Here is a 15,289-nt window from a genome sequence, read left to right on the forward strand (position 1 = left end):
AGGAACAACAACAACCACCTCTCTCAGAAACTATTTGTGTCCTTTTATCGATGCTCAGTCGAGAGCGCTCTAACATATTGTATCTGCGTGTGGTTTTCCAGCTGCACTGCAGCAGACAGGAAGGCACTGCAAAGAGTTGTCACCACGGCCCAGAGGATCAACGGCTGCCTCCTCCCTTCCCTGGAAGAACTCGACAGCTCCCACTGCCTCAGGAAGGCACAGTCCATTCTCAAGGATCCAGCCCATCCTGGTCATTCACACTTTGAACTGTTACCCTCAAGGCCATAACAACCAGACTTAATGTTTTTTATGCAAGAGTCATAATTGCTCTAAACAATATCAAACAATTACACAAATTGACACAAAATAAATAACCATCATACATGTGCAATAATCTGATCATGTGAAATGACTGATGGTTGTTTATGTGTGGATGAAATTGTTTTGTATGTTTATTTCTCAATTGCACTCCTGGCCACTATAGGTATTTTGTTCTTCTAATTCTATTTCGGTTATATTTTATTCTACTTCGTAAATTCTTCATCCCAGTCCTTCCACCTTTTTGTAACACCTACTGTAGGACTACACCTTCAATTTCGTTGTACCTGTACAACGACAATAAAGACATTCTCTATGCTCGAATCTTTGGTTGTCTACACTAAGATGACAGTTCTTGGATTTTTCTGTCAAGGCTTTGAGCGCCGTTCTAACTAGACACAGTACAGTGAGAGCAAGACTACATGACAGGAGTTATATTAGGTTTAAAAAATGGCAGAAACGGCTGCACACAGGTGCCTGGCAATGCAGCAGAAGCTCTCTAAAGGATTTGCCATTTCCAGTCTGAGCAGCAGAACCGGCACTAGAGATCACAGTCCCCATGCTGTTTTCTTATTCGAGTACTGGTTAGGTGCAATTACCTGATTTCCCAGGTGGACTGATTCTGTATTAAACAGTAAGAATGAAAACCAGCATGACTCTGAGAGCTGAGAAACCTCTAGTCTAGAGGGCTGATAGAGAGTAGGAGAAATTCAAGAAGGAAAAAGTCATTCAGATATAGACTGGATGATAATTGCTAAAGAAAAAATAATGATATTCTAATTGTTAAGTCAGAATATAATATGCCTTCTGTACAATAACTAGCCAGTGCAACAATACATCAAGATCACATTTCATTAGCAAAATATAACTTTATAAACAAAACATTAACATTACCATACATTTAAAGCTGCTGCAATTCTGTAGATGGAAAACAAACTAAAAGCACAACTATATTGCCACATAAGCTTTAAGCATAAAATTTGCATTTCATATGTTTCTCAATTTACCATAACCCAAAATATGGATGGTTTACTCTGTTTACAGAAATTCCGACATAAAATATCACAACAGCCCCGATAAACACCAAGAACTTGAAGTTAAAAGTTGCTCAGTGAAAGTTCTGACTGAAACTGTAGTTCTGACACAGTTTATGTCTTTAGAAAATATGACCCGATTTTTAAAAACGTAATGCAAGCGAAATGTTTGATGCATCTGCTTGGCTTATTCTGGCTGACAACTAAACATTTAGCTGTCAGTGGATCAGCACTGACAGCTAAATGTCCTCGAGAAGAATACAGAAAAAAGGAGAAAAATGTCCAGAAAAATTGCAGTTGCAGTCCTGTCACATCTGTCACACACTTGATGAGACACACCTTCAGACACACAGGCTGTGTCACAAACATGTTCACATGAACAAATGTCTAATTTTACCACAAGACAGATTGATCAAAGGGGCAAAACACTACATCTAGGACCAGGAAAAGACCCCCTATATGTAACATAACCTGTGACACCATTAGTTGCCAGGCAACCTGGACTACTCTTTAGATGAAACACCTGCCCTTCATCCATCAAGCAGCCTCTTCCTCTCTCTGACACACCTGTCTCCCTCTTTGTCTGTCTGGCTGGTTGGATTTGAAGGGCTGAAAGGTGGAACGTTGGGACAGGAAAAGAGAAAATAAAGAATGGTAAACAGGTTTTTATTTCGTACCATCTTCCCTGATTGATGTTTTACTGTATTTAAATTTTTAAATTATATTATATTGTCTATCATTGTTTTTATTGTCTTTTATTGTTTTCTTGATTGTGCACATTGAGATTTGTCCACAAATGTAATGTGCTTTATAAATAAAATCCATTATTATTATTATTATTATTATTATTATTATTAGATGCAGTCAATAACCCAAACAAGGTAATGAAGCAAACGGAAAATTGATCGGAAATAAAAACAAACAAGCAAATCAGTGCAGCACAACACCGGACAGCAGGAGCCATATGCAGACTGCGGGAATATATATTGTCAGTGCACAAAAAGTAGACAATAGCCAACAGATAGAAAATTCAATCAGGTTTTATGTGCACATTGTTACACTTTATGAATTACACTGTGTGTGTGATTGTGTAGCAGAGAATATGTGCACAATGTATGTTTCTTCCTTTAATATGCTGCTAAATGAGTCGTTCCATGCAGCGCTACAAGCATCACAAAACCCCTGAATGTCCCAAATGCTATACTCAGTGGCTTTATCTCTGTGTGAGTTGATCAATAGGACCGATCGATAAGAAAAAGCCCTGCAGTCAGGACGAGAGGCACCGAAGCACGGCAGCACATTCTGCCACTCTGCTGTGAAGACCAACAATGCCAGCAATAGCAGCCACAGTAATGACATCAATAGGACTCCCAACAAACAGCTGAATGTACAGAAGCTAAACACTCATAATACAATGTGCACGTTCAAATGAGTCGAAAAAGCAACATGGATCAACTGCAAAACATCTGCTCAACCAACAGCACAGCTGTGGATTTACAACAGCAGCACATTATGAACATCAGTAGAAATAACAACAAAAGCTGAAGCTGCACACTGCAAACAACAACAAAATTAAATCACTTCAGCCAAACAGAGTTGCAAGATTGGTCACGGAGTCATTTTAGTCTCCATCCCGGCACAAACAGAACACAAAGACAACGTTTTTATAATTGAAATGAAAGGGAATGTGGAGAAATAATCTCTTCTGGCTACACTGTGAATTTTAAGATTTTTTTCACCGTGTGAAAAGGCTTTTTTGTGTGTGTCTGTGAATTTGAGATTCATAAATTATTTACTTCAGTCATCTTGTGTCATTTTAATTCCCCACTTCTTTTCAGCTTTAAATAGTCACTTCTCTTCCACACACAGTGTGCCACTAGAGGATTTATTCTTACTACCACTGTGTTTGTAAGCGCAAAAAATTCATAAGAGACCAGCTATACTGAGTAAGTCTCACTCCCTTGTATAAATATGACACCTGTGACAAAGTCCTTTGTGTAGTGTGATTAATAATCTCAGCAACTTCCCACCTCACAGGCTGAACCTATATTTACTCAAACTAAGTATGCAACACTCAAATGACCTTGAGCAGTCCATGCATTCAGCCACTATAGTGTCACAACAGGACAACAAAACACAAACACAAACTTCACAAAGGCTGCTAGTAACACCAGGTGTCAATGCATAAGCACACACGTCTGCTGCCTCTCAATGAGGGCCTCACCACACACACGTAGAAGACACGATACTGTTTTCTAATTAGACCAAAGCTCCGTATCCCAAACACAGCTGCCTCACCTCCTACCTTATTCTCTCAAGGGAGAACACACACGCACACATGTTTGTTTTTCTATACCGGTGGGGACTTACCATTGACTCCCATTCATATCTAACTCCTAACCCTTACCCTAACCCTAACCTTAACCATCACCAAATCAATGCCTAACCCTAAACAAAAGTTTTTGCACTTTTACATTTTTTATTAACAACAATATGGCCAAGAAAACGGTGTTGCCACCCGTGGGGACCTCATTTTAGGTCCCCACCGTAAGACAAGTCCCCACCTTTATAGCAAATAGTCAGGTCAAAGTCCCCACCGGTATAGCAGAAACAAGTACACACACACACACACACACACACACACACACACACACACACACACACACACACACACACACACACGCCTGTCTGTGGCAAGAGTCCATAGAGATAAGAAGGCTGACAAGAGCTGCTGGAGCCAAAGCTGGGAACCATGGGAGCTGTCAGGCTCATTTCCCTGTGACACCTCCAGGCTCTCACACACACACACACACTAGTTGTATTCTTCTTGCCATAACTGTTACATGTGGTGCTCTTAATCAATGCTTCTCTGACATCAACCCAACAACAAACCCGCCTTTCCTTTAATCTTAACAACAAAAGCTTCACCCAACTGTAATTCTAGCCTCCTTTAAAATACTCTTCCTAATAAGGTGACGAAGACGCTTCACAAGTGGCCAACTGGCCAGATTTTCTATTCTTGTGTCGAACCTACAATAGAAACAACAAGGACGGCATAACAGCACACAGTGTCAAGATAAACACTGCAAAACTACAAACTCAATATTCACACCTGCCATAAATGACTGGGGAAACTGACAAAACAAAATAAATGTTTGTTAAATTATTTTATAATATAAAGGAGCAGTACTGTCAGTTTTGTCCTATGAGGGGATGTAACTGCTGGAACAACAACGAATACAAAGTTATGACACTTCACTGAGAAGCAAATTTTCTCTTATTATATACTTTGACACTAACTGTTGTCTGTATTAGAATTTAATATAATAAATGGCCAGGTTTTGAGTATGAAGTAGTCTCCTTGGCTCAGTTAGGGCCACACACTAGACACATTCACTGAATCCATTTTGTGCAATAAATAGCAATTAGTGTGGTGCATCAGTTCATATAAAACTTACTGAAGGCACTGGACAGCCGCAGTGATTTTATTGGCTGATATGAAATGGATTTCCACTCCGCTCCAGATAGAGACAGTTGTATTACATCTAATTACATAGATTACACTGTTTAACTTTAATGTTAAAGGACTTGTAACTAAATGAATGCATCCGTCTCCTTCTTTCTGGCTTAAACGCACACAAAGCTAAATTGTGGTATTTATTGAGCACGTTGAGTTGAATCCATTTAGTGCAGCACTGTAGCTAAAGGCTCTATATTGCGCTGAGCCATGTAGATGTGTTTCTGTATAAGTTAAATTCATTTCTCAAACTGAGATACTGTAAATAATTCTATGCGAGTTTCCTTCCACAGTACACAAACATGCTGCTCTATGTGTGTCAGTCCAGTGATCCGACATGAGGTCCTGTCTAATGTGCAGCTTTCTCCTCGCCTAATGTGGGTTGGGATCAGAGTCATTCTTCCTTCACAGGAGAAGCAGATGTGTTAAAATGAATGAACAACGATTATGCTACATGATCAGTCATACGCCACTTTGCCACATTGTAAGACTGAACCACAGCCCCTTAACCTTTTAATGCAGCATTTAAATTAAATGAACTATAATCAGAGTTTCATCATTTGATGAGTGCTCGTGTTTTCAGTGACTATATCCAATTACACTTAAAGAATGTGAGCATCATTAACATGCAGGGAGAGACACTGGGCTGAGGGTAATGTTTTATTTTAAAATTCAGGGGTCTGCCGGTCCTGCTGGGCCCAGTTCTCTCAAACACTAGTTCAGATCTCGGACCAGTTATAGACAAGGATCTTTAAAGCTCTCCTCCAGTGAAAATCAAGTTTTTTACTTTGTTAACATGTTTATATGGTGTTTTTTATTTTCTAGAAGAATGGACTTGAAATTGCAGTGTATCGATGGCAGATATAAAACATGGATGAAGACTTATGAGGCTTCCTACATAAACACACCTAAAGAACCAATCATGTCCACATGAAGAGTGGGACTTTCTGTATTTTTATTCTTCTTCAGAATCTGTGTGCGCTTCGAACATGTGCAGCTGAATTACAACTTGCCACTATGTAGGATTGATTCGTTTCAGTGTTTGAGCAGAGTTGTAGGAGAGCTGGTGTGCTGAGCTGCAGCGAGCAGTGAGTGGTTGGTGCAGAAAGAGGCAGGGACTTCACAGGACTACACAATCTAGACTGGGCAACTGATATATTTATCTGCCATTTTAAAGCAAGAAAGTATTATTTTCATAGGAGAAAATCTAACTTTGATCCACAAAGATAAGCTTTGAGAAGATATTATTCAGTGACTGGAGGGATATTTCTGTGTTTTTATTCGTCTTCTTGATCTTTCTGGGGGGCAGAGTGGAGGACATGGATGCAGCCAACAGCAGTGTTGAGTCACGTTGGACCAATATATGAAATTAAATCAGTTTATACTGTGGAAACTACAAACTGAATTTTCAACACATTTCCAGCACTGGAGAGTTCTCCACTAATTTAGAGAGAGCGACTACAGTATTTGTCCAAACAAAGGCGTTGACCAGACAATTAGCTATTGCTTTTCAGTGCATATGGAAGTCTTATTTGCACCCTTAATTATTGCTGGAGCATGAATGTTTTTGGTCTGTTTAGAGCAAGTCATTCTAACCTAAAAGTGTTTGGTTATTTCTGTTTAACCTGCAGGAGATTGTGAAGGCTCCTGTAACGTGTTTTACCGTCACTGAGAAAATAAACTCATAAGAAAAAAAAAAGGTAGAAAATGAGCTGCCCGAAATGTTAAGCTCAAGAAGACAGTCTGAAAATACTGCTGTAGCCCACCTCCTCCACATACAGCACCTGAGCCCTGCAGAATCCTCAGGAAAACCCTCGAGTTTATCCCCTCAGTTTGGTATGCCGGAGGCACAAATCTGAGCTGCAGCAAGCTCAAAACTCTTCATCTTTGCAATTAGGAACAAAATACTTGTCTAGTTATTGAATTTACTCAAGATCCAAACCCAGAATCCCAAAGTTAATTATTTAAATGTGCTGAAACAAAATTATGCAAAGTGAAATGTTTATCATAAACCCGCTGGCGGGGGTGATGAAACCGGAATTTTAAGGCTGGAGACTGGATGTTTGTTGTGAGTCACTGTTGACTTGTGTCTTCTCTCATAGTCTTGACCTTTGACTTTTTATTGTAGACACAGATTTTCTTCACAGTTGCTCTTCTGTTGTTGGATGATTCAGCTGAGAGTGTTTCACGGCACCTAAGCTTTGCCAATCGCCTCACAATATTCACACAGATAAGAGCAACCAAATATTAATTCACGGCTCATTTTTAAAATATTCGCCACAGATGTTAATTTGAATGCTCAACATTTATTGATGTTTCATCTACTACTAAATATTATCTACTGCTGGCCTACAGATTGAATATATGTATTAGCAGTGTCCATATCGAGTACACTGGACATTTAACTTCATGCTGCATATTAAATTCTAGACAGAAAATCACAATATGGATGAATCTGTGAATTGAAAGCTTTTAAGCCAAGTGTTTTGTCAAAGCACATGCATTCTGTGGATACACAAATATGTGCAAAAGCATGCAAACAGAGCACACAATGGCTGCTCTCTGCTTTATCGTTGCCTTCACTTTATCTGCCTCTTCACTCCGTCTCTACTCTCTCTCTCTCTCTCTCTCTGAATATTTTAGTATTGATGAGCCCATTACTGATGATAACACAGTGCAACGTCAGCATCCTTTCTTTTCTCTCTCTCACACACTCACATGCTCGCTCATCAGGAGTCAGGTTACAACTCTGCTGCTGCTGCTGTGTACTTCTGTGCATTTCTGTGCGAGTGAGAGGCTGGGGAATCTGGCTTCCTGGCATTGCGCCAGTAAATTGCAATATTTTTCAGGCTGGAAACCATTCACGTGCACACCCGCTGGCACACAAATACACATAACCAAATACAGATTACGAGGGCGAGGTGTGGTGTGCTGCTAAAGTGATACACAGCGGGTAAGCCAAGTGCATTGAATATGAGCGCGTGTTCCTCCAAAGGCTGTTTAGAACACCACAAACAAATAACTGCACACAGGATCAAACAATAAAAACTAAACGCAGAAAGAGGAATGCACTAAGACAGACAGCATGTATGTGATTCCTGAAACAGTAGACATTCGTCAATACTTCTGATGATGAATAACTGCCCTGCAGAGCAACAAGCCAGGAATCCAGACCTCTAGAGACCCATCGCGATGATAAAAAGCCTGTGGAAGTTCTGCTTGTAGTATATCAGCCAAAATGCTTGTGGTGGCTCTGGGCGCTCAGTCACAAGAGGAACATATCCCGACAGACAGCCGTGACAGCTGCTCTTCTGTGTTTCATGGAAGCGACACTCCTCATGACCTTCACTGACGGCTGGTGTAGTCTCCAAGTCACAGCAGCTCCAGTTTGATGGAAGCAGGTGAGAGCAGCTACTGATTCTAATTGTACATCAGAGATCACTGATGCCCATGTGGCAGGTTCATTATTCCCTCACAATTCTCCTTATTTCCCCTGGACTATCCAACAAATGTGCAATTTAAGAGGCTTAGTCTTTTCTATCAGGAGCTTAACGAAAGTCATTATCCTGCTTTGATTTCCTTTGTTGAGTTGAAACCGAATAATAAAAAGGATGATATGAGGAGAATCAAACATATGAGAGGCTTTCTCAACTTTGGGGCCAAAAGGAGGTGAAATCTGATACATGGAGGAAGACAGTAATGTTTGTGCCATCGGTGCATGACATGACATCATAATGTTATTATCCACAAATGATGCTATTCAGCTATAAGAGAGGGGTGGGAAGTCAGATAATTATAAAAACGCAGTTCCTGAGGGAAGCTCTCATATTGTACATGCAGCAAGTGCATAATACTTGATCCAAATCACTGAAATCCACCAGCAGCAGATGCATCACTTTAATTTCAGTGTGGGTACTGTGGGGGTCACATGGCAAACTTCAATTTCAAACAGCTGAAGTCTGGTTCAATATCAGCAGCTCTTTGCTTTATTAACTAATATTTAGCTAAACACCGAGCACAGCCCTGACATTTAAAAGTTCATTTTATCCACACAAGTGCCCCTCAGAAGACACACGGTGAATACCAACCCAACGCAGTCCAACGCAATGACATAGCCAACAGCTTGAGCAATTACTGCTAATGAACGGCTCACTGACACATCTTCAGCACGTAATCAACACTACGAGTGAAACAAAGTTAGGATGCAACGTCGGGCTGCTTTACTGAATCAAATAAAGCAGCCAATTATTATAATGACGGTGTCAGCTTCCTTTGATCCAGGGCACATATTTGCCGTCGTGTGAAAAACAGCCTCAGGATCAAGAGTGAGCATTCACACCGAATAACAGCCCAGTTTTAAGATCTGCGGCGGTGCATTTTTGTTGGGTTTCAAAGGAGAAAACTGCACAGAGGAAGAATTTATCCTCACATTTAGCGAAAAGCACCAAATCTGGTGATGTTAAGCAGACGCTTCCTTATAAGGGACGCTTTCTAAGGAATTTACAAGTTGTAGATAGCAGTTTTGTTAGTTAAATAATCAGGTCTAAACCATTAATAAGAACAAGGTTTAGGTTACCAGGTTGTATAAACAATGCTGTCTGGTGCTTACTCTGTCTCCTTGGTACAGTGACACATGTCAGTGACAAATAAATGTGTAGTAAGTTTATACATTTTTGTGCAGTTGACTGTGCAGCCTTTTCCCAGGTCAAATGCTCAGATAAGTCCTTTTTTTTCACAACCTAAACCCACAGTTGTACTCATAAATGAGTTATAACTCATCTATGAATCATCAGTGAGTTATTTCTTAAACATTAATAAAGCTATTAGTTACAGCCTATAAACCATTCATGAAGGGTGCTGGATTAGAATTAGAGGTGTTGGACAGTGAGGCTGAGACAGAAGACTATTATTTTAGGGATAATGTGGTTTGCTCAAAGTCAGCAGCTTAAACATAATGTTTTTCATAGACGGGATTCTACTAGGATGGATATCACAGCACATGTATCAGTCCCAGTAGGAATATTAGCCTCAGAGTGCTGTTATGATACCCTGGGAAATACAAAGGCACGATAAGGTCACTGAATTCTCTGTAGAGCAGAGTGGAGCACACCAAGACAGCATTTTAGTGATATTACAGCGGGGCTGATGTAAAGCTACAGGGATTGTGCCGCCTGCATAGTTCACTCAGGGTCTTGCCTGCCTCTGTCAGCGGGATTAATGACATCCAGCAGCAGGTCAAACTCCGCACTTTTGCACAACACGCGGGGTTTGGATCGTCGCTGGACGCCATGTGCATCCAACACTGAGCGCGCAGCGTGCAGCAGAAGTAGCAAGAAGACGCAAAGAGGAGCCCAGCGTTCATACTTATCAAACACACTTTGCACTTACATCTCAGAGGACGGCGGCTGGCTACGGCAGAGGAGCGCGTGTCCGCACGCTTGTCCCATCGCGCATCCTGCCTCCCTGGTTAACCCGAACAGCTGCAGTCAGAGGGACCAGGAGGAGAGGAGGAGGGAGGAAGGAGGGAGCTGCCGGAGTGTCGGGCCGGGAGGGGTGACGGAGGATAGACGATGGATGGATGGATAGATGGATGGATGGATGGATGACTGGGTGTGTGCTTCTCTCTGGATTTCTCTCCGGTCTGTCCGCCTCTCTCCGGTCTGCCGTCTCCTCTCTCGCTCTGACAGCGCGCAGGGATTGGTCGGGACCCGGTAACTGATATTCGAGCTGTGGCGAGCGAGGATATAACAGCTGAGCAGGGGGAGAGAGAGAGGGAGGGGAGAGAGAGAGGGAGAGAGAGAGGGAGAGAGGGGAGATGGAGAGCTCACCCCGGTGTTTTCAGCCACATGGACGCATCAACAGTCAAAGACGCGTCAAACCGGAGCAAAACAATCCTCCCCGGGCCATCCCCGCTGCTCCTCCAACTAATTGACGCGTGGAAATGAAACTTGTGTCTGCGTGAACGCTCAGCTCTCACGGTGTGTCCTCACACTTCAGCTGCGCATTTTCCACACATCTCCCACCACGCGTACTCGTCCTCCCGCAGGCTACACCGACTCCCGCCTCATGTACACAGAATATCTGGAATCAGGACAAGGCTCGGAGTGTTTCCTCTTCTTTCCAAACAGAAGATCTAATCGGCTCGTTGCTGTTCACTGTAAACCACACATTGCGCTCCTTTCCACCGTGTCTCTCACGGGACGCAGGTTTCAAGGTCCAACTCTGATCTTCTGCCATATATGGCCTTTCCAGGACGCACAAGGAAGCAGCACAGTGGCAATGTAAAGTGAAACAAGGGAATGTTTATTGACAGTCCAGGCCTCGAAATATCCTCCTTGTGGTTATTAGATGACAGCTGTTCCATTCTAATGATCCACTGTGGAGTTTTTAAGTAGATATATTCCAGTAAAACTTAAAGAAAACAACATTTAACAGCTCTTTCAAGCACATCCACAGGTGCCATCAATTATAGTGTCTGATTGGAGCTCTGCTGCAAGCTGAGAGCAACATCCACACTGTGATTGATTGACAGCTTTGTCACTTCTGTTAGATTGGTTGCACATGTCCAACATCACCATCATTTCTGTCATTAGTAGTAGTAGTTTGTGCAGCTGACCTTTAGGAACTTTATCCACCAAACTTCAACCTGAGCTGATTAGCAGTCAGTCATAACTGCAAACATCTGTATGAGTGAGCAGCATGTTTTAACATTATCTACCTTACTGCCCAGTGTTAATCTGTGAGGCAGCTACTGGAAAATAGAGTGAAAGTCAGTTTTGGTGTGTGGAGCTGCATTCGTGTTCATATTTGAACTTTTATTTTTACTTTTTACCTTTTAGCACAAAGTTATAGCCTATACTGCTTTATTATTTTTCTGTTGTCAAGAGACTGAGATTAAAAATTGAATTAAAAGCTAGACAAGAAAAGTCTTTAAATTGAATAAGCTTGAATAAAAATAGACACATCAAGTGACGCCTTTCTGTTCATATTAAATATAATATTATTACAGACCTTTCAAAACTGGAGTTCCAACGTAAAACAAAATAAAACATTAACAGAGACAATAAAGCCAGTCAGGAGTCGATAGTAAAACATTACAAAAGCTATAAAATATATAATTGCCTGTCTGTACAGGTGTGTTTTGAAAGCTTTTTCAACAGAGACACTGACTGACTCCTAAAACAGTCAAACCTCTCCTTGTCATTGCAGGAAACAACACAAATGTAGCTACTTACATTAATAATGTGTCCATTCTGTTAAGTGTGTGTCATTTATGAGCCAACGAAAACAATAGGCGGACCCTTGAACTCAAATAATTTACAGAAAATTATTAATCTTATCAATTATGTCTGAGCTCTTTCTGTTGCAACATGACAGAACAGCTGCCGCACAATGTAGCGAATGAATGCCGCAGTGCAGCAGCTTACCGTGCAGCAGAGCCGATGACTTATCTGTGACAGGTTATTACAAAGAGTTCAAAGGTGTGCTGGGCTCAGAGGTAAAACCTGCACCTGAAAAATATGAAGTGGGGGGATGAAAGTGGACCTTATTGGTCGGTCACTGTGGAAGCTTACTGATATATCTCCACTCATGAAAAAAAACATTTAAGTCTCTTTACGGTTGTTGATCAAATCCCTACAAACTCATCACTTTGTATCTAAATCACACTTGTAATCCATGAAAACAATCCCTTCTCGTCTTAAAATGGCGTAGATGTAACTCTAAATGTGCAGATCTGTGAAGTCCCCACCTATTCAGTCATTCGTGTTTGAAAGTCCTACTGACAGGAAATGACAGAGCTCCACCAGGAATGACAGGATTGGCTCTTTAGTTTTATTTTGCATGAAACCCCAGAAGTCTAAAGCAATTTTTTGACACCGTCATTGGTACACTACAGTTTAAAGGTGGAATCCATCGTGTTGACTGCTTATTTTGCTCTTGATATGCTTTTCAGCATATAAAAGCAGTGTATGGACTTATTAACACGATAAAACAAAAAAATAGATTTTTTTATCAGAGGGGGTCTTTAAGTTTTCAGATCTTCAGTTTGTAATGAATTTATTGACTCCTTTATTGGAACCGAATGCCATAAATGGATCAATTGTCTAAGGTAAAACAATGCAAATTTTCACAAAAATATAATACATGATCTATAATTCGTCTTGGTACGCGTTGCAGGAGTCCTGACCCCATGTTGTAAACTCCTGGATGCACTCATATAAAGCTGATGCTGAAACTGAGATATGCTTTATTTCATTTTATTTGGTTACTGAATGTATTTTGGGGAGCGTATCCCTCTACACAAGTTAAATTTGATTACATTGCAGGCCCTTCATTTGATGATTCATGTCTTTAAATATAAATGGACATCCTAAATATGAAGACATGACCTCAGTGTCCTCTGTAGTAGTTTCAGACCTGCGTTGGCTGTATCTAAACTCCAACTGAAGGCGTGTTTATTTATAATTTGTGGCATATGGATGATCTCCATATCACTGTCTAAACAGATAAAGTCTGATTTAAACCAGACTATCTCATTGACAAGAGGAGGACCAGAAGGGTCCAAAAATCAGATCAACTGTGCCTGTGGAAATAAATCCCGGTATCTCTGTCCATCTATGTGTCTTTATCTTCAAGAATCATAGTTGTTGATATAAATTGTGTTCAACAGTCATACACAAAGTTATTATATTTTTTTAAAAAGCATCTTGGAAAGTCGACAGTTGGGACCCGACATGTTTTTCCTCGGCCACCAGCTGGAGGCATATGGCATCCAATTTCATGAAACAGTAATTTAGGAAATACAGTGGGGACAATGCTATGTGTCTGATAAGCGCTGCAATTTTAACAGAGGCCTCTCTGGTCACCCATCAGGAGTTGTCAATTACAAGAGAGGATAAGACGGAGAGCGACAAAGACACGTGGATGGGGAGAAGAGAGAGAACAAGGGAGCGTGACCAAGGACACAAGAGGTGGGAGAGAAAATAATGCAGAAATGAGGATAAATCAAAAGAGGTGCAGCAGAATGAGAGAGGCTGTGAATCTTATTACCGCCATCTCAAGTTTGTATTTGTGTTTGTGTGCACAAACGTCACATCTGGTGTATTGGCATACAGAGCTGTGGTGCTCAGCTGTGTCTCAACATGTATTTATGTGTTTGTTTGTCCAGCAGGACTCTTGTGCCTGAGGCCCCCATATTCAGATCTGTCAGTTTGGGCACCAAAAGATTGTCTGCTGGGATTCGGTCAAAGAAATGTCTGCACTGGACACTCAGCACCATCTGGAGAGAGTAGTTATACCAGTATGATTTTAATGAACTCATCTAGCATCAACAAATAAAGGACACAGCTTTTTGAGTTTTTGTACTGACTGTTCAGTGGAACAGAGCATGTACCGTTAATTTTCCGTAGCAGAAAGTCCTTTTCTAGTTGCTATCTCCTGCTTTTTACACAAACAGGTACAAAATTGTAGTAATATATCTGTAGGTGCAACATTTTCTGCTGTTTATGGCATGTTTAAGACCAATACATACTCTCTACATCTGCAATTGTAGACATAGATTTCCCAAATCCGCACCAGTTCGTGTGGACTGTCCACGTACAGCCGCAAGTGTGTGATGGATGGACGGTCGGCAGCATAAGCACAGCGTCTGTGGAAGTGTCAAGAAAACAAATGGCATCACAACAAATAATTGTCAGCATCTACATCTTTGTAATTAATCATTAACAGAGTTGTAATTAAAGCACTTGCTGCAGGACTTTGGAGGGGCTTTGATTTTGAAGCCATGTGCACAGGAGCACAGCAAGAAGCTCTGAATTCTGCAGACATCCTGCTATGTCTGCTACTCACTGTACTACAGCCCAATCTGTAAGTACATGGCATATCCTGTAAAAATGACCCCATGTGTTTTTCTGTGTTCAACATGAGGGGCGATGCAACCACCTGTGCAGACTAGCGTGTCCGAATCGAAGTATAAACTGGACTAGGAAAAAACGCATCTACTGCCCACTTATTGGCCTGCTGCGCACACAAACACAGAAAGCATAAATTTTGCTTTAGACATGTCCAAACACCTCATGTAGTTGTCATGCAAGACACCTCCTAAAAAATGCAAATTGTCATTGTGGATGCTGAAGAGTAGCAGTTCTACTCTGAGCCCCTCTTGAATAACTGAGCTTGTGACTCCACCTTAAAGGTCAGTGTTGTACTTGCCACATCCATGAGTATGCAGGGATCTGTCTGACAGATTTCGGCATCACTCCAAGTTTACCAAAATCCTGAATGTCATCCAAAAGTCCATTTATTCCTACAGGAGCTATTACATGATCTCCAATGTGTGAAGCTCCTCTTTCCAGTTTTTCCATTCTGAAATTTATCCTACATCGAAAAACTTCAACTTTTGCTGTGGATTTGAGAAAGA

General features: G+C 41.1%; 1 protein-coding gene across 1 annotated transcript in view; it reads right to left on the reverse strand.

The window, feature by feature from the left end:
- Nucleotides 1-10,610, reverse strand: part of LOC110955310 (cGMP-dependent 3',5'-cyclic phosphodiesterase) — a 199,684-nt gene extending 189,074 nt beyond the window's left edge. Inside the window, 1 exon segment of the mRNA XM_022200242.2 lies at nt 10,258-10,610. Within this exon segment, the coding sequence (XP_022055934.2) occupies nt 10,258-10,316 (59 nt within the window). The 5' untranslated portion in view covers nt 10,317-10,610.
- Nucleotides 10,611-15,289: the final 4,679 nt, after the last annotated feature.

This window comes from Acanthochromis polyacanthus, chromosome 13, assembly GCF_021347895.1.
Source record: "Acanthochromis polyacanthus isolate Apoly-LR-REF ecotype Palm Island chromosome 13, KAUST_Apoly_ChrSc, whole genome shotgun sequence".
NCBI lineage: Eukaryota > Metazoa > Chordata > Actinopteri > Pomacentridae > Acanthochromis > Acanthochromis polyacanthus.